An 18,358-nucleotide genomic window follows, 5' to 3' on the forward strand; every position below is an offset into this window, starting at 1 on the left:
TCAACCAATAAGAAGATGCTTAAATCGAGTTCATCCGAAGCCCGCTCTGTTTGGTGAAATATGTTTGATGAGTTTAGACCAAATTTGGTAAAATTTTCCCTTTTGAATTTTAAGTGTAAATGTCAATTTTTCCATTTTAAAGATTTTGTATATTGTATCCAGCCAATTATCTAATGTTGGTGGAGCTGGGTTCTTCCACTTTCTTGTTATCGTTTTTTTACTTGCAGCTAGAAGTACCTGCAGCAACTTTTTATCTGTCCTAGAGCGGTTACATGGCCAAGGCAAAGATTTACAAGACATTTCATGTTACAAACACACAGCTGCACACACATGCACAGCTGTCTGCATGCAAACACATCTATATAAACACATAGCTGCAAGAAAGCACACAAACAGTTACATACACACAGAGCTGCAAGAATGCACACATTTCAGGGCTCTAAAGTTCGACCAATTTGGTCGCATTTACGACTGGTATTTCCAATGTTGCAACTAAAAACATTCTTTGTCGCACCGGTGCACCCAGTCGTTCTGTGATGAGGAGAAAAAAAAATTAAAAATCTCAGCGCCTCCAAAAGTCTCATTCCTGTATTTGTGATCAGGTGTAGCAACCTGAAATAAGAATTATTATTATTTAATTTATGTTATTAGAATATACATGTGAGTCATTCAGTTTGGGTTTGTGTGCACACACACCTGATGCTGTCGACAGGTGGAGCAGATGAAAGAAGTCTGTTAAAATCCTTCTACAGCAGAGCAGTGTTTAGCTAGATTCTTTTGTCTACTGTAACTTTACATTAACGCAATGAACGTAACTCCAGCGGATTCTGATACGCAGCTCCGTGCAGTTGTGAAGTGTTTACATAATCCATGTTTACCAGCGGATACTGAAAAGCTGCTTTGTGCTGCAGCGTTCTCATTGACTCTATATGTGTATGAGTGTTCTACATCAGTCATATTCTGCATATCGGAGCAAAACAAAAAAGAAAAGCTGCTTTTTTTCTGCATCAGAATCAGCTGATTATTGAGTGAACGGTGGAAGCCAGTTATTCCTGTGTCATTTTAACATTTTTGTTCTTTAGGTTTAACTACGGTGGCCCTGAAGGTTTGATCACATAAACAAATCCATCAACACAAAACGGCATAAAAATCTGAATGACAATTAAAAGAGAAACAAATAGTAAAAAACAACATCAAGTTTTAGAAATCAAATCAAAATTCCACAAACCAAATGATTTAAGTAAAAACAGAAAAAGGAAATATTTAAAAAAACAGAGTAAATTTCAGAAATCAAAATGAATGGCTCTGTACTGATGACAAAATGTTTAAAAGTTTTTATTTTTTTTTGTTGAAGTTTCAGCTCTGTGAAGCATTTTTAAGTCATACTCCATTTATATTTGATCCGTTTTCAAAGTGTTCCCAATGTTGTTTTCATTAAGATTCATATCATTACATTTAAAGCCAAAATCTAAAATCATGTCGTTTTCTAGGACATAGTTTCTGCAGAGCGACAGGAGTGCTGTTGGTGAGAATATCTCATAAAAATCTTTGTTTACTCGCTCTGCCGCTAGCTGACAGCCCCTCACACCCCAAGGCTAACATCACAAGGCAACAAAGATGGGGAGTAATATGGTTTCTGTCCGGACAAACAGTTCTGATCCAGATTCCAGCTCAGAGGAAAACAAAGACGTTCATGGATCTGTTTGTCTCCAGGTGGATGCATCAGAATGGGGCCGAGCAGAGAGACGGAGGTATTACCCATTTTACTAGCTGTCACAAACATAAGCTTTTTCAAACTCTACATTCTTATTCATTTTTATAAACTATATAAATTTAGTAGTTTATAATTATTGTGGAATTGTGTTTCAAATAAAGGGCTTTATGTTTAACAGTTAGTACATTCATCATGCAGATATTGACAGCAACTAAAAGGACAATGACCATGGGAAACTGCTGTTGAATTCATGCGCTCGAGAAGGTCGGTGCACTGGACTTTTGTGCTGCTGCACCTAAGAAAAGAAGTTAGGTGCACCGGTGCAACCAGTACAAAAAGCTAGTCTAGAGCCCTGACATACACACTGCTGCACACTCAGCTGTTTACACAGACTCACATAGTTGTACACAGTTGCATGTTTAGTAGATGAGTGTGGTTACACTCACCACATGCGCTGTTTAGACTTTGGATCCATCCCTGCTGACGGCTCGTCCAGCAGAACAATCTGAGGATTCCCGATCATACTCAGAGCAAAGCACAGCTACAAAGTAAGAATAAAAGTTGTTGGACGGGGCTGAACTCAGGAGAATCACAAACTCTCAGCGGTCTGACCTTTCGCTTCACTCCTCCTGTCAGGGTCTTGGCTTGTTTGTGCAGGTGATCTTTCAGCTCCAGAGCATTCGCCACACTGACCACACAAACAAAGAAGGTCATCTTTGAGTCAAATTGTTGATGGGCGTCTCAGAAAAACTGAACCGATGATGAAGAAAGTCACCGTTTGATGATGCCGGGCACGTCGTGTCCTCTCAGACCTTTGACTGCAGCGTAGACCTCCAGATGCTCCTGCAGAGTGATCCTGGGCCACAGAGGGTTCACCTGTGGACAGTAGCCCACCTGCTCCATGGAGAGGTCTGCAGGATGACAGTCGGTGCGGTGGTCCCCGAACACCACCTAGACAGGATTAGATACAGGACATATGTTGAAATGTCCCACTCCCATCATCTTTTGATCGATTCTCAAAGTGTTGGACTTTTAGGAATCAACAAGTTTCTCCTGATTCACAATTTGAACAAAGAAATACTCTGAATTTTCTTCATAAATGTCCTCCATCATCAGAAAAACGCCACGAGAACATGTTAAAAACACCATTTTCCTGGGAGTGGGTCTTTAAACACTCGGCTGTGTACCTGTCCTGCAGTGGCCTCGGTGTCCCCTGACAGCATGTGCATGATGGTACTCTTCCCTGCTCCATTGGGTCCCAGCAATCCCAGAACCTCCCCTAAATAAACAGCAGGTTCATTAAAAGGAAGACGCAGCAGATTTACATCTATGACAGATTTACCTTTACGGACGCAGAAAGAGACGTTCCTGATGACGTCTTTGGTCTTTTTGCTGACAGAAAAACCTTCTTTCCTCCCTTTAAACTGCTTCCTGAGGTTGCTCACGACCACGGCCGGCTTCTAGACAGACGGAGGCATGTTTCATTTGGAAGAGACTTTCATCTGGAACAGAGAAAAGCTCACTGAACAACCAACCTCCTGACAGGACTGGCAGGTGAGGGCTTCCTTCACTCGGGCCTTCTCCATCCGAACATCCTCATCCTCATTCTCCCCTTCGTCTGGAGCCCGCTCCAGTTTGAGTTTTCGCTTAGAGGAGATCCTTCAGAAATCGGAACAGACAGACAGATCTTCTGTTGAGAAGCATTTTCCTGTGTCATAATACAATTGTGTTATTTACATTAGCAGATTACGCTCTCCCGGCTGGAAAATCAGCTATTATTCCAGAATAAATCAACTTAAACCTTAATTAACTTTCAATATTTTACTCAACATAAAAATATATTTTGTCAAAATTATAAAAGTTAAAAATAAGTCCAGGATAACATTAAAAAAGATGCAGCAGATGCCAATTTGATGTGTGTGAATGGTGTTGGGTGTGAACACAGCATTACACCAGACTCTGTGGAGTGGCTCAGAAGCATCACACTTTCACCCAGAAGTGTGACTCAGAGATGCTTTTGTCTTTTCATAATTAACCTTTTGACTGCTGCGACTTATACCCCAGAGTGACATAAAGTCAGAAAAATAAGATACATTTATATTTTATTTATTCATTTTATTCTAAAACTATTTCACTCTTTCTTATTATAAAAAAAACAAACAGCGCTGGATATTTTTAAGAACCAGAAGACGGATTCTTGATTACCGGAAAATCTTTTTCCTACATCCTGGTGAACCAAAGGTGTTTTTTTCCCTCATAAATGCAAACTTTGAATAATCATTCAAATTGCTGCTTTTTCTTAGTTTAATTTATCAAAAGTATCTGTAGGTCCTTCGGTGATATTTGTATTGATTTAAAATACTGACAGGACAATATTTAATTAATTACTTGTGAGAATCCTTCAGTCTTGCTTTCCTTTTCCACCTAAATTCCCGACCACCAGCCCACTTTGAGCAGCACTTCAGAACAAGATCTCGCGAGAACCAACTTGTGCTAAATGTTCAGTGTCATTGGTTCAGTAACGCCTGCAGTTTTTGCTGTTATGAGACATGTACTACTAAGTATGACTTAGTTTATTTTGTCTAAGTCATACTTTTACAAAAAAAAGTGAAATATTGTTCTGGTAGTCTTGTACATATCGTGATGTGCATCGGTATCGCATCACCAGATTGTTGCCAATACACACCCCTAAAATCCAATGATCTGAGCCCACCTGCACAGCTGGTTGTCCTTCAGGCCCCTCCCTCCAAAACGCATCTCCAGCCAGCGCAGCAGAAGGAGCAGGAGGATGCACTGCAGATAGGGCTGAGAACAGAGAGCCAAGCATTCAGCTTCCAACACAGCGCCACCTTCAGGAGAGCCTTACAGACACCTACAGACATGACGGAAATGAGCAGGCTCTTCCACCACGAGTTCTCTTCGTAGAAGGACGGCAGGAAGGTGGCCTGAGGACGGAGAGCAGAGCATCGATGAGACGTCTCCGACACAGACAACAAGAAAGTGACGGGTTTGTGTTCATCTCCACCTTGGTAACGCAGCTCAGGCAGCCCATAAGCGGGTAGAGAGGGTTGAAGAGGCACATGGCGTTGTGCAGTGTTCTGGCCAAGTCGGGGCTTTCGTTGACAAACAGCTGAACCATGGAGGCTGACACCACACACACCTGCAGCACACACCAGCAGCTACAGCAGCAGCTCTCGCTCTGTCAGTTCAGTCTGTTTCACTGAGCATACCATCATGGAGGTGAAGGAAAAGAAGTCCTTGTTGTTCTGGACTCGTCTGAACCCGAAGGAGAAGATGTATGTGAAGAGGATCATGGCTGGGCCAAAGCCCATCGTGCACAGGGCCTGAGCACACAGAAATGACCGTTAGACTGGGAGCTGGACCACACTCGGAGCACCTGACAGCAGAGGTACAGACCACACAGGCCAGGTTGGTGGGGGTGAGCAGGTGTTCGGAGTGGAAGGAGAAGAGGACCAGGTTCATACAGGACAGGATCAGGTAGAAGAAAGGGATATCCACGGCCGCCTGACCGCACCAGTACGCCGACGGCAGCAGACCCGACACTCGCAGTGTGGAGCGACACTTGATCTGAGGAGAGAAGCACGAGTTTGTCTCCTGATATGAGCTCCATCAAAGCAGGTCAGCCCTGTTTACCTCTTGGTCTCGCGTGTGATCCATTGCAAAGTATGCAGGCATCCCCCCCGCCAGCATTCCCAACATGATGGCCTCAATGTAGACCAGAGCGTATGAGGCGGCGTCAGGGATTTTCTGCAGAAAGAAGCAGAAGAACTCAGAGTCTTAGTGTGTTCTCATTTCAAAGCTGTAAGTTCCTTTAAGTCTCCCTGCAATGAAAATCCAGTTTTTAGAGTTTTTAACATGTCTGTGTGTCATTTTTCTTCTGAAAGAGAACAAATACAGAAATAAATCATTTTGTTTCTGCATTTCCGAGTATTCTCCTTTTAAATCAATCAAACTGTCTTGGACAGACTCTGTCTGAATGAATGATCTTCTTTCCATCAACAGCTCTGCTGCACATGCACTAAACCCTCATCTGTTCCTAGTGTCTAGTTCAGGTTCTGGAGAAGAGAAGATGGTATCTTCACATTGACTGCAGTCAAATGAGCCGCCGTTCACATTTCTGTGGTCAAATCAGCATCACTGGATTTTTGGTGTGAGTTTCATCCAATACTTACGGTAGCAGGACTGAGAACGCTGGAAAATCTCCACCAGACTCCACGGAGCTTCTTGATGTGACCACGGAAATGTGAACGGCGGCTCATTTGACCGCAGTTGGAAAGGATTGTAAATCAATGAAAGAGCATTTTGATGTTAGCTTTGATTATTTTATCAAGAACTCTGAGAAACCAATGATTGAATGTATTGATCACAGTCAATAAACATTGGAGAATTAGCTAAAAGAGTCTTTGGTGAACTGGAAGGAGAAAGAATCAGGATTTTGGAGGAAGTTCTGTCCATGAAGATCTTCACTTCCTCGTCCAGCTGACATCCGGATCAGAACCATACGGCTGGACATTACTAGGGCTGTAACGAGTATCCAGGTACTCTGGTATTCCCGATCTGCTCCCGAAAATTCGAGTACGGATATTTGAGACGCCCAAGATCGCTGGTTCGCGATCTTTATAAATGTAGTAAATTGTAGTAAAATGTGATCATTATATCATCTGGGGATGATGTATTTTTGCTCTGAAATGCAGATTAATGTAGGATTTTAAGTTTACGAACTAAAACAAAGAGCTGCGGTACTGCCAATGGAAATAAACACATCTTCGTGACGGCGAAGGTTCCGGTTTTCAAAGTAAAACTAGTGAGAGCTTTTTTCCGTTCAAAAACTGAGACTGAAGTTCCACTCACAGACATAACTTCTGAAAAAATGAATTAACTTTATCATCGGAGCTTTAGCTTCAGTGTTTACATTATTTTTGACTATGATAGCTCTTCAACATTTGACGCATTTAGTGAAACTCCATCTTATTCTGAAGAAACAGCCTCGCGCTGCTGAAAGGAGGATGTAATCAACGTGAATCAGCTGATTCTGCTGAGAAAAAAAATAACTTTTTTCATACGAGCTCTCCACCAATATGTAATGCTTAGAACGTAAAATATTGAAGAACTTTGAGGATAGAAAAATGTGGAGAACATTTTCAGATTCTGTTGTTAAATGATCCAAAACAGCAGTGATTTTATCCTTTTATGTTGTTTTTACTGCTGAACCAGAAGATTGACAAAAAAAAAGTTTAAAATGACAAACAACATTTCTTTCCATCTGAATCTTTGTGTTTTTTAATCAGTTTTGTTCATTCTGATCTCCTGTTCTAAATAAAGGTATAAATGATGAATAAATACAAATAATTTAAATTTTCATCCATCCAGTAAATAGACATACACATGGCAATAAACATATTAAAAAGTAAGAATCGTGATTCGATTCGTGAATCGAATCGCCACCTAAGCGATGATCCACAGCCCTGGACATTATCCATATTGATGGACATTTTTATGTAGAAGCGGTGAAGATGTATGCTAGCGAAACAGAGGAAAGTGGGGGGATCAGGGGCGGAGCTACTCAGCTCAGCTCCAAAAGCCACGCCCCCTCAGAGGAGATGGAAACAGAGGCTTCAGATCAACTTGAAAATTGTATTTTTTAAGACATTTAGGTTGAGGGATTTTGTTTAAAAACTTCATAATCACAATAAAACACTACTGGGAATGCTTTTTGAAATAAAAAAATTGTCATAGGCGGATTTCAAGCCCACTCACAAAGTCAAACGGTTTGGTCCAGGTTCGGATCCGGCCGGTTCCGTTCAGCCCTCTCAGGACAGCGTTGCTCAGGATGTTGACCACCATCGGCAGAGCGTGCACGGTGGTGCTGTTAAAGGCCAAGGTGTACTGGAAGTCCTGCAGGAGCACAGAGAAGTTTAGAAGATGGAGAATCCTTTCAACACACAGAAATCTCCAAGACATCTTCTACAGAAAAAAAAGTTCTGATTTCTAGAAACTTCCTTTGCAGAACCTTCTCTGTAACTGGATTCAGTCAGAATCAGACCTTTCTGGGGCGAGTGACTCTGATGGCAGCGCTGTGAGGAGCTACAGACATGTAGTCGCTCTGCGTCGTCAGCTCCACCTGGATATCCTGAGACTCCAGGTTGTGGATAAGGTCAGAGATGTCAGAGCCTGTAAAGACAGAGAGAATCCGTTCAACCCTTGGACATCATCTGAATCCACTCTGCAGCCCCCGCAGACTCACCGGTGGAGTTCTGGACCAGCAGGGGGGTATGATACCTCCTGGCCGCCTGGTTTCTCTTGATCAGGTAAACAGGCAAAAGCTCCCGCTCTGAGGAGTTGAACTGAATGTGCCCGGTGACCACGGACACGACGAAGACGGCAGCGACGAAGAGCAGGAACAAGGTGAGTCTACAAGAAACGATAAACTGAGAATTTAGTTTGTGTTTACTTTTGATCATCTACCTGCACCACCTTCACAATCAATGGCATGGGCACCCTTCATCTACAGTCTATAATAAAAGCAGTAAATGGTGATGAAACCATGTCCTACAGAGAGTGCTGACATTGGGACTTAAATCACTTCTTATATTTTCATGTAAAGAGGAGCAAAGTAAAAAAACTAGTCTTAGAGCGGGGGTGTCAAACTCAATCGCACAGGGGCCAAAATCCAAAACACACTTAAGGTCACGGGCTGAACAGGATAAATATTTATCGAACACTCTAAAACTACATTTTTAAAACGACAAAACTGTAACTTTCAAACATAATTATGAACTAGATATATAGCATTTCATTATGCTAGTGTGAATGCTGTAAGATGAATTTGGCCGCTGAAGATGCTAGTGCTGATAGCTGAAAACGCTGAAGTTAATAGTTAAAAAAGATGAAGTTGATAGCTCAAATCATTGAAGGTAATAGCTGAAAGCACTGAAAGTAATAGCTAGCTAAAGTATTGAATAAATGCCAAATTAGACTAAAAAACAAAACAAAACAAAAAAAAAAACGTAGGTTAGCCAAAACATCTAGGATATTGCTGAAAAAAATTGCTAAACTTCAAAATAGCCTAAAAATCTGAAAAAGCCTAAATTAGCCAAAACAGCTAGCATGTAGCTGAAATATTAGCTAATATTAACACTTAAATGGCCTACCAAATCTTTGTCAAAAGCCAAAATAGTCCAGAAAGCTAGCAGAATGCCAATTTTTAAAACTTTAAAACCATAACTTTTTAACATAATTATGAATAATAAAAATGCAGGAATATTATTCTAGAATAAATCAACTTAAACCTTGAATAACTTCAATATTTTACTCTCCATAAAATTATATTTTGTCAAAATTATACAAGTTAGAAACAAGCACAAGATAACATCGGGCCATTAATAACAATAAAATAAAATTATGTGGAGGGCCGGATAGAATTACCTGAGGGCCGGATCCGGCCCCTGGGCCTTGACTTTGACACGTGTTTTAGAACATACATGTTTTTTGTTTTTTTTTTTTTTTTAGGAGAACTCACGTGTGTACAAAGGCCTTCCATTCCCGGTACATGTTGAGCATGTGCAGCCACGCCACGGTGCTGAACTGCTGACCCCAGAGGGCGTGACCCGACACCGTGTCCACCCCGCTGTCTGAGAAGGCGAGTAGCCGCTGGTCTGCGTCCTCCAGACAGACACCGTCAGCTTCCTCCTCCGTCTGCTCTCTGCTGAACACGCTGTAGTCTGTGGGACAGTAAAACAACAACAACACATTTTGTGATACTTTCAGATGAAATCAGAGTCTCTTCACCTCAGCAAGATGATGGAGAAGTTGGGTTTTCAGACAGGAATGCAGAAGGACATATGATAGAGTGACACTTAAGAGTGGAGGGAGGAGCATGCAAGATGATTACAGCCAGAGAGCACAGAACGGTGGTGTGTAGGATGAGAGAAAGACTTAGGCCAACATTTTTGTTGTAGCGTGAATATGATGATGAGTATTCATTACTAGCTCTCATCACTGTAGTCATTTAACAGTGTCAGTTGTTTTTGAGACATTATGGATTTTTTTGTAGTGTAGACGATTCCTTAGCGGCTGTCTTCTCTTCATGTAACTCTCATTAAAAAGAATACAAATATCTTATTGTAATAAAGACTTGGTAGGTTGTTGTCTGCGTTGAGACGAACCAATAAAGACACTGTAACGACTGTCAGCTTAATGCATTTCTTAAAGACTTATTGATCCTGTAAATCTGAATAAGTCAACGTCCCGTTAACTTTACTGAACTGTTTTTGTGCGCCTCCTGCTCAAAGTGCTGCTGCATTTGATGGCAGTAAAATGTCTCGATCGGTTAATGATTTGTAGACTTCTATTAGTAATACGTTTGAAATATAAAGAACTGGTCAATATCATAATAAATAAATATCCGATCCTGGATCAGGACCCATCAGATTACAGTCTGAAACTGTGGGATTTCTGATCACGTGATCGGATCAGGACATCCCTAGTGCAAATCGGAACCGATTGTGTGAATGCACTTTTACTCAACTCATCCATCCATTTATTTATCCATCCATCCATCCATCCATCCATCCATCCATCCATCCATCCATCCATCTATTTATCCATCCATCCATTTATCTATTTATTTATCCATCCATCCATCCATTTATCAATTTATTCATCCATCCATCTATCCATCAATTTATCCATCCATCCATCCATCTATCCATCAATGTATCCATCCATCTATCCATCAATGTATCCATCCATCCATCTATTTATCCATCCATCCATTTATCAATTTATTCATCCATCCATCCATTTATCTATTTATTCATCCATCCATCCATCCATCCATCTATTTATCCATCCATCCATTTATCTATTTATTTATCCATCCATCCATCCATCCATCCATACATCTATCAATTTATCCATCCATCCATCTCGCTGACTGAATTTCGGTTCACAGGATTGCTGGAGCCTATCCCAGCTACTCTAGGGTGAAGGCGGGGTTCAATCTGAACATGTGGCCAGGGCTGCATGATCACACCTAGGGACAATTTAGAGTCTACACTTAACCTATAAGGCATTTGTCTGAACTGGGAGGAAGCTGGAGTGTGTGGAGAAAACCCACACATGCCCAGGGAGAACATGCAAACTCCACACAGAAATGACCCAGTTGGGATTTGAACCGCGACATTCTCACTGTGAGGCGAGAGTGCTAACCACTACACCTCCACGCTGTCTGCGCCCTTACTTAATCTGAATGTTTGACTGTGTGTAACATTTGGGGAAAACCCACCAGCTTTATCCACGTCGACCTCTGCCTCCAAGCGGAGGAAAACATCTTCCAGCGTCGTCATAGAAACCCCATAGTGAATTATTCCCGCCTGTGGCAGCGAGTCAAGTGCAGAGAACAGGCCTGCATGAGAAACCACACAACCCAGAAGTTATTGACTCACAATATTTCTCTTTGAGAAGCAGAACATGTGAGATTCTTCATAAGACTGACCTGGAAACGTGCTCATGCTCTCAAACGGCAGTGTGAACGTTAGCTCCGCCCCCTGCCGTCGGGACAGCAGTGCTTTGGGAGTGTGGTGCTGGACCAGCGTCGTGATCTTCTCAGCATCACAGCCTTCTTTGACGGACATACTGCAATGGTCCGTCACAGATGAACAGTTACAGGAGGCTCACTACCAAATAAAGTCAGAATTTAGTCACTGCCTCTAGATGAAAGTGACTGACCTGAGGTGATAGCCCACTCCACACTTGGTCTTCAGGTACATGGAGGAGCCCACACATTTTAGCTGCCCGTGTGAAATTACAGCTTTTCGATCTATGAGGACAAAAAAAATTTAAAAAGTGTTTTATGAACTATATTTATGAAAAAATGTCCAGTGTGTGAAGGTCGACTTGGCCTGCTGTGTCTGACAATGTCATGCATGGCGCTATTTATTAGTCAAAACTCCACGCAGAAATAAGACGTCCCCGAATGTTCAAACAATCCTTGCAGATAATTCAGACCCCCGTGTGTGCTTCTCTGTTCCTGCGCGCTCGTGTTTAATCCTCCTGCGAGCAGAAAAAGTCATTGCACGCAAGAGACTGTCTACTTCCTTTGAACACAAATCTTGCGGGGGCTCTGGCTCTGCTCTTGTGGAGAAACGGTCTGGATACTTGCAATCTGCTGTGTAGTAAAATATTATTTGGGAATAATGTATTTATTGCTCTAAAACACAGAATAAGAATGAACTAAAACAAAGCCGGATGTGCAGCTCTCATATCACTGGCAGCGCTACTGTCACAGGAAGTAAACAAATCATCATGGAGGTGAAGCTTCCTGTTTTCAAAGTAAGACTAGAGAGAGCTTTTTTATCGTTTTAAAACAGACTGAAGTTCAGGTCACTGACACAAGTTATGGATAAAATGAATTAACCTCAACACTGCAGCTTTAGCTCCAGTGTTTATATTGTTTTGGTCATGGTAACTCTTCAACAGTTGACGCAGTTAATGAAACTTCAGTGGATTCTGAAGCAGAGAAACGCAGCTCTGCACAGCTGAAGTGTGGATGTAATCAACATGAATCAGATGATTCTGTCACGGAAAAAAGCCATTTTTTATACCAGATTCACACCAATAAGTAATGCAAAGAACGTAAAGTGTTGCAAAACTTTGAATTTGGAAAAAACGCAGAGAAATTTTTCTGTAATTTTTGTTAAATGATCAAAAACAACAGGGATGTTTTTGCGTTTTATGCCGTTTATGTTACGGCTAAACTTAATCATATGGTGGACAAAAAAAACACCTGTTTTAATCAATTTTGTTCTTCTGATCTCCTGTTCTGAATAAAGGTATACATGACAGTGATTTAATTCAAATAAATTACATTTGTATACATCCAGTAAAAAGACATACACATAGCGACAAACCTAAAAAAATTAAAATCATGGTTCGATTTGTGAATCGGACTGGGACCTGAGCAACAATCCACAGCCCTTTTGACAAACGAGGGTGGAGACAGAGGGCTGTGTTTGCTTTCTTCTGATTGGTCTATTTTGAGGATGACAAAGCCTTCTAAAGGAAGTTTACGTTTGCAGAGGAGTGTAGCCTACCTGCCATGCTGAAACATTGTTGGAACAATGGCATATCTGACTTTAAAGAACAACTAAGATGTTAGAAACAAAGTGCTCCCCCCTTGTTTGTGGGGGTCAGGGACCGGAGACCTCTACGAAGACAGAGAATCTCCATCTCATACTCAATATAAACTTTCCATCTACGTGGATTTAAAAGGCGTTATCCTCAAAATAGACCAATCAGAAGAAAGCCAACGCAGCCCTCGGTCTCCACCCCAATTTTCAAAGGTCATTTTTCTCCGCGAGCCCCCGCGAGCACACGGGAAAAAGCTGCACGCACTCACTAAGTTTCTCCGCATCACTCCTGTCTTTCATAGATCAGCTGATCAGAGCCACAAAATGCAGATTTCTTCTCTGTAAATCAGCTGATCGGAGCTGCGAAACGGTTTCATGATGAGATCATCCGTTCAGTACGGTTTTCTAATGTCACCACGGCCTCAGCTTTTCCTGCGTTTGCCGGTTTTCGTACCTGCCAGGATGTCTGCCTCGTCCATGTAGTGCGTGCTGAGCACGATGACCCTGCCGGCTCGGCGGCTCTTCAGCAGAGACCACACCTGGTGTCGGGAGCTGGGGTCCATGCCTGCTGTGGGCTCATCCAGCAGCAGAACCTGGCAAAAAGCACACAATCCAACACTGAAGCACAGACAGCCCGACGTGCACAGCAATTGAAGAGTGCATCCATACTTTGGGATCCCCGAGGATGGCGAAGCCCACAGAGAGCTTCCTCTTCTGGCCTGCGCTCAGATTCTTGACCTGAGCGCTCCTTATTTTGTCCAGCTCAAGATCCTTCAGCACTTTGTTAACCTGTCAGTCAAACACAATATTGCTCAGCACCAAATATAAATGTGGTTCTTTTGCAACGGCGTGCGTCTGCTCACCTCCGAGTCCACGTCCGCCGGTGGGATTCCTTTGATGGCGGCAAACATCCCAAGGTGCTCCTCCACGGTGAGCACGTCAAAGATGATATTGAACTGCGGACAGACTCCCACCAGCTGCTTCATCTCTGAGCTGTCTGCCATCTCTGTGACAGGAGAGCCAAACAAGGAGGCGGAGCCGGTTGTGGGGGGGCAGATGCCACACAGGATGTTCATCAGCGTGGATTTCCCAGCCCCGCTGTGCCCCAGCAGAGCGGTGATCTGACCCTCGTAGATGTCAAAGGTCATGCCTACGAAGTTCAAAAGGAGAATGATCAGAAGAACCCAAACCTGACCCACTCCAGTCATCTGATTTCAAAGTCTTCTGAGTATGATTACGGTGGTTTTCACCAGAAAATGTTACAAGAACATGTTAAAAACACCAAAAAGGCACTTTCTTTAATTCTGCTCTTGAATGTAACACGGCTTTCTGCACAGACCTTTCAGAGCTTCTACCATGCCGTCCTTGTCTTTGAAAAATTTCCCAATGTTTGTGATTCTGTCAATAACGGAAAAACAAGAACAGAGACGGGTCAGCAGAGAGAACCAGGTCCTTCAGACTCAACCAGATAAGATACCACTTATTAAAAACCTTCAAGCACAATAAAGTTGCATAAGTGAAAAAGGAAATATGCAAATGCAGAAGTCAATATTTATTTTTCAAAATCTGTTATTCAAACAATTTCAGTGTCCTAGAACCATTGGATGAACTTCTTAATTCATAGGAAACAACAGGACAGACTGCAGACATTTCTGTTGATTATGTTTCATCATCTAATATATTATGTTGTAATCAATGATCTGTGACAGAGGTGTCCAAATCCAGGCCTCGAGGGCCGGTGTCCTACATGTTTTCCAACCAACCTGCCATTGAAGCTTCTTATTGGCTAAACACACCTGATCAGGTAATCAGAAACGGATAAAGAAGCATTTCTGGAAAACCAGCAGGAGGCCGGTCCTCGAGGACTGACTTTGGACACCCCTGATCTATGAGGTGCAAGAGCCTTAAAGGGTCCATACCATGATTTTATTGAGCCTGTCAGAGTGAACTATATCCATATAAATGATCATATATTATCTTTGGAACACTAAAAAACAAATTATTTATGAAATTTTAGTTACTTTTTGTGAGTTTTTTTCTACCTGAAACTAAAACGACACGATTACTGAGGCTCCGCCTACTGCTGTGTGTGGCTGCCGCTCATTTCATGACGTCATCGTAGAGCCAGGAGCACGTCTTCATTTCTCCCACCAAAATAATCCAAACTTCTTCAAAGATGGATGCACATACCATAAATCTGCCTTTAGTAGGCCCATCACTACACTGGTTCACAACACAAACACACTGCACGACTCCAACCGGGGTTCTTAAAGGAGCCCCGCGTCTAAAGTAACAAACACCTGTTGGAGCTGGAATTTATTGAAGACACAACTGGAAGATATACAGTATTCTGAATCTAAAATTAAAGTCTTTTGCTGGTCTCTACTAGCTCTGTGGAGAAATTGGGTGTTGGTGTTAGACTGGGGGCGGAGCTATCAGAGCAGATTCTTCCTGATAGAGGCTGTCTGATGATGCTACGTCAGATCGTCAAATCTATTTGACAGTTTTCCATGCAGGCGCAACTGTGACTGTGTGTGTGCTTACACACCGGACGCACAATCAAGCAGACACTTTTAATGAAAAGTCAATGCAAAAACACACGCACACCAGAATTCCTGGCCTCCGAGCACGGAGCGCACACTGCTATGCAAGTTTTTAAGTCGGGTCACAAGCTTTACGCACAAATCGAGCACGCACTGAGCGCGGGCTGAATGCTCAACCTGGTTCAAGGTGGCTCCTCCACCACCTACGATAGGGAGAACCTCGGAGCAAAAAGTCAAAGCAGTGAAAATCCTAAAATCTTGCTCCAGGGTTTCTGTTTTCACGACTCTGTTCCTCTAATGTCTGTCTGGGTGTCATATTAATCGAGCACAAACTGCAATGATTCATTTCTCTTTCTGATCATGTTTGGGCCTTCCGTGCTTGAATCAGGTTGAACATTGAGCATGCAGTCAGCAGCTGGGCGGGGGATTGCGCTTAGTGGGCGCGGGTGTGGAGCGGTCCGTTACATGGAGCACAACAAGAACAGAGTATGAAAGGATCGATGATCATTTTAATATGTATAATTGTTTATTTGTATTGAATCCTTTCTGTTAGCAGGAAAACAGACAGATTGATGTAAGGGGCAAAAAGAAAACATACTTGGTCTTAAAATACTTATAATTAATTACTTATAATTACTTACTTATAATTAACTAACATAAACAGATCAAAATACCGCTTTGGGGTTCTTTATAGTGAGGAATAAACAGCATAATACACTAAGAAGCTCAAAAGGTTTTTTTTTTCATGGTATGGCCCCTTTAATGGAATGATCCTGTCCTTAAAAAAGCTCGGGAAATTCATGAAAACACACAGATGCATGTTGGAATGTTGTTACTTGTTAAAGTTTTTTACATGTTCTGAAGGATAGCAGTGTTGAGGCAGAGCCGTCAACCTGTGACCAGACAACACATTCTCATCCCCAAGTCTTCACATATTGACGGTACCGCTTCTGGTCCGGTGTCCGGTTAGGTTTGGTTACCGGTGCGCTGTGCTTTGTGGTACTGGACGGGTTCTGGTTCATGGCCTGGCGGTTGGGGACAGGTGATTTAATGAGAACAGCCAGTACGTCGAAAAATGACGAGTTGCGGATGCCTTAAAGGTCAAAAAGTGACGTCCTTAAACTAAACGTCAACATGTGAAGAGTTAGGAGTGAGTCCTGGGGCAGGTCACTGAAGCCCACATTGTTAATGGCGATCTAGTTAGTGGTTTGATGGTGGTTCTCCCACCTTCAGTGTGTGGATGTTTAACCCTTTAACACCGGAGCTCCAGTGTTTATGTTGTTTAATTTACTGTAACTTTTCAACCATAAACACGAACATTCCAGTAGATTTTAAAGGAAAAAAGCGGCTCCAATGATCGTGTTTATGGTTGAAACGTTAAAGTATGTTAAAGACTTTGTGTTTAAGCCTCACCAATGACACCTTAGGTGTTAAAGAGTTAAGGACAAATAAGGCTCGTCAACAGGTGTCACAGTCTGAGGTTTTTCTGAGAACTTCTGCACCAAGTACAGATCCAACACCTATGACAGTTTCCATTTGAGGCTCCAGACAAGTTTTCCTGACTCTTACCTGATGGCTTCTTTTCCTCTAAACTCAGAGGAAACGGGCTCCACAGACTCGTTCGACTGTTCAGACCGGTCTGTGGAGTCTGGAATGCCGTTGATCTCTGTCTCGAACATTGAGGTCACTTTAACGTAGCGCTTTCTGTGCCTGGACCAGTACGACGGCTGCAAGAAGTAGACCAAGGATCTCCTCATTCCAAACTCACCTTCATGTTGGTGGGGGAAAAAAAAATGGTAATTTTAGTTTCCTTAGATAAAAGATGTAAGGAAAACGGGTTGTTCTCACCTGGCAGGACCTGGTCCAGGTAGATGGCCAATAGAAGGTAGAGGATGCAGTCCAGCACCAGCATAACCAGAGAGACGTAGAGTGGATGAGGGCCGCTGGTCAGTGAAGAAAACACTGCTCCATCTCCCTGCGCCTCCAGATAAACCACCTGACAGGTCCATGAGACACAGATCAGTTCTGTACTCAAAACTAAAGACACTTTGTCACCATCAGCCCCACGATGACGGGGGTGTTCACCTGTGCAATCCCAATGGAGAAGGCGCTGGGTGACAGCAGGGACAGAAGCCAGACCAGCGACTGAGGGAAGTCCTTCATCAGCACGGTGAAGAGCGACAGGCAGCCAAAAACCACCGTCAGTATGGAGCCCACCGTGCTCGCCACTTTGGGATTCTTGAACAGCGGAGTCAGCATGAAGGAGAAGAAAATCTGCAGGAAGATTAGAAAACACAATTGTGACCCTAAAGACAGACTGAACTAAACGATGCCAAAAAACGAAGCAGCAGGTTGACTGCTCATCCTTTCAGGCTGCAGTCTGTACATTTTTTTTTTTTTTATTTATTTGAATAATTTTTCTATTGGAAAAAAATCAGTATACATTCCTATGACACTGACATTATATTAATGACTCCCCATGGAAAATATTCTGCATACATAAATATTTTTGTCGATAATACTTGATTTATATTAATGATTTTATTCTAATGTAAAATAATCTGTATATTTTGTCTGAACTTTGATTATAGATCTCCATATATAATGACAAAGTCTGAAATAGTGTTATATCTACTGTACTTGAGGATTCATAATAACCTGAATCTATTTTGGAAAGATATAAATATCTGAACCAGATAATGATAATACACATAAAGGAAATGGTTTGGTCGAGTCGAGGTGAAATTATATAAATTCACTTCCTTCCACTCCCTTTCAGGCAATCTGTTAATGTCTAGTTATCCTGTGTTTGGCATGTCTTTATGGATGTAAACTTCTGATGATTGATTGTACTACTCATGAATTTAAGTTTTTTTCTTTTGATTGCTTAAAAAAACCCATTTCTAATCTAATCTCATCTAAAGTAAAAACACTTGTGGTTACAGTTTATC

At 42.2% G+C, this 18,358-nt stretch overlaps 1 protein-coding gene across 2 annotated transcripts in view; it reads right to left on the reverse strand.

Annotated features, from left to right (window-relative positions):
• The window catches only part of abca5 (ATP-binding cassette, sub-family A (ABC1), member 5), a gene marked incomplete at its 5' end in the record, with an annotated part of 28,392 nt that overhangs the window by 4,378 nt on the left and 5,656 nt on the right, over window positions 1-18,358 (reverse strand). The window contains 26 exon segments of one of the 2 annotated variants that reach the window (XM_024285073.1): window positions 2,161-2,255; window positions 2,327-2,402; window positions 2,490-2,665; window positions 2,902-2,993; window positions 3,057-3,171; window positions 3,250-3,373; window positions 4,428-4,519; window positions 4,591-4,659; window positions 4,740-4,874; window positions 4,945-5,058; window positions 5,132-5,302; window positions 5,369-5,482; window positions 7,493-7,630; window positions 7,779-7,906; window positions 7,980-8,146; window positions 9,255-9,456; window positions 11,022-11,141; window positions 11,232-11,371; window positions 11,465-11,555; window positions 13,319-13,457; window positions 13,534-13,653; window positions 13,728-14,014; window positions 14,204-14,262; window positions 16,977-17,175; window positions 17,256-17,403; window positions 17,493-17,681. In XM_024285073.1, the coding sequence (XP_024140841.1) occupies window positions 2,161-2,255; window positions 2,327-2,402; window positions 2,490-2,665; window positions 2,902-2,993; window positions 3,057-3,171; window positions 3,250-3,373; window positions 4,428-4,519; window positions 4,591-4,659; window positions 4,740-4,874; window positions 4,945-5,058; window positions 5,132-5,302; window positions 5,369-5,482; window positions 7,493-7,630; window positions 7,779-7,906; window positions 7,980-8,146; window positions 9,255-9,456; window positions 11,022-11,141; window positions 11,232-11,371; window positions 11,465-11,555; window positions 13,319-13,457; window positions 13,534-13,653; window positions 13,728-14,014; window positions 14,204-14,262; window positions 16,977-17,175; window positions 17,256-17,403; window positions 17,493-17,681 (3,500 nt within the window). 2 annotated transcript variants of the gene reach the window in all.

This window comes from Oryzias melastigma, linkage group LG19, assembly GCF_002922805.2.
Source record: "Oryzias melastigma strain HK-1 linkage group LG19, ASM292280v2, whole genome shotgun sequence".
In the NCBI taxonomy this organism is placed as follows: domain Eukaryota; kingdom Metazoa; phylum Chordata; class Actinopteri; order Beloniformes; family Adrianichthyidae; genus Oryzias; species Oryzias melastigma.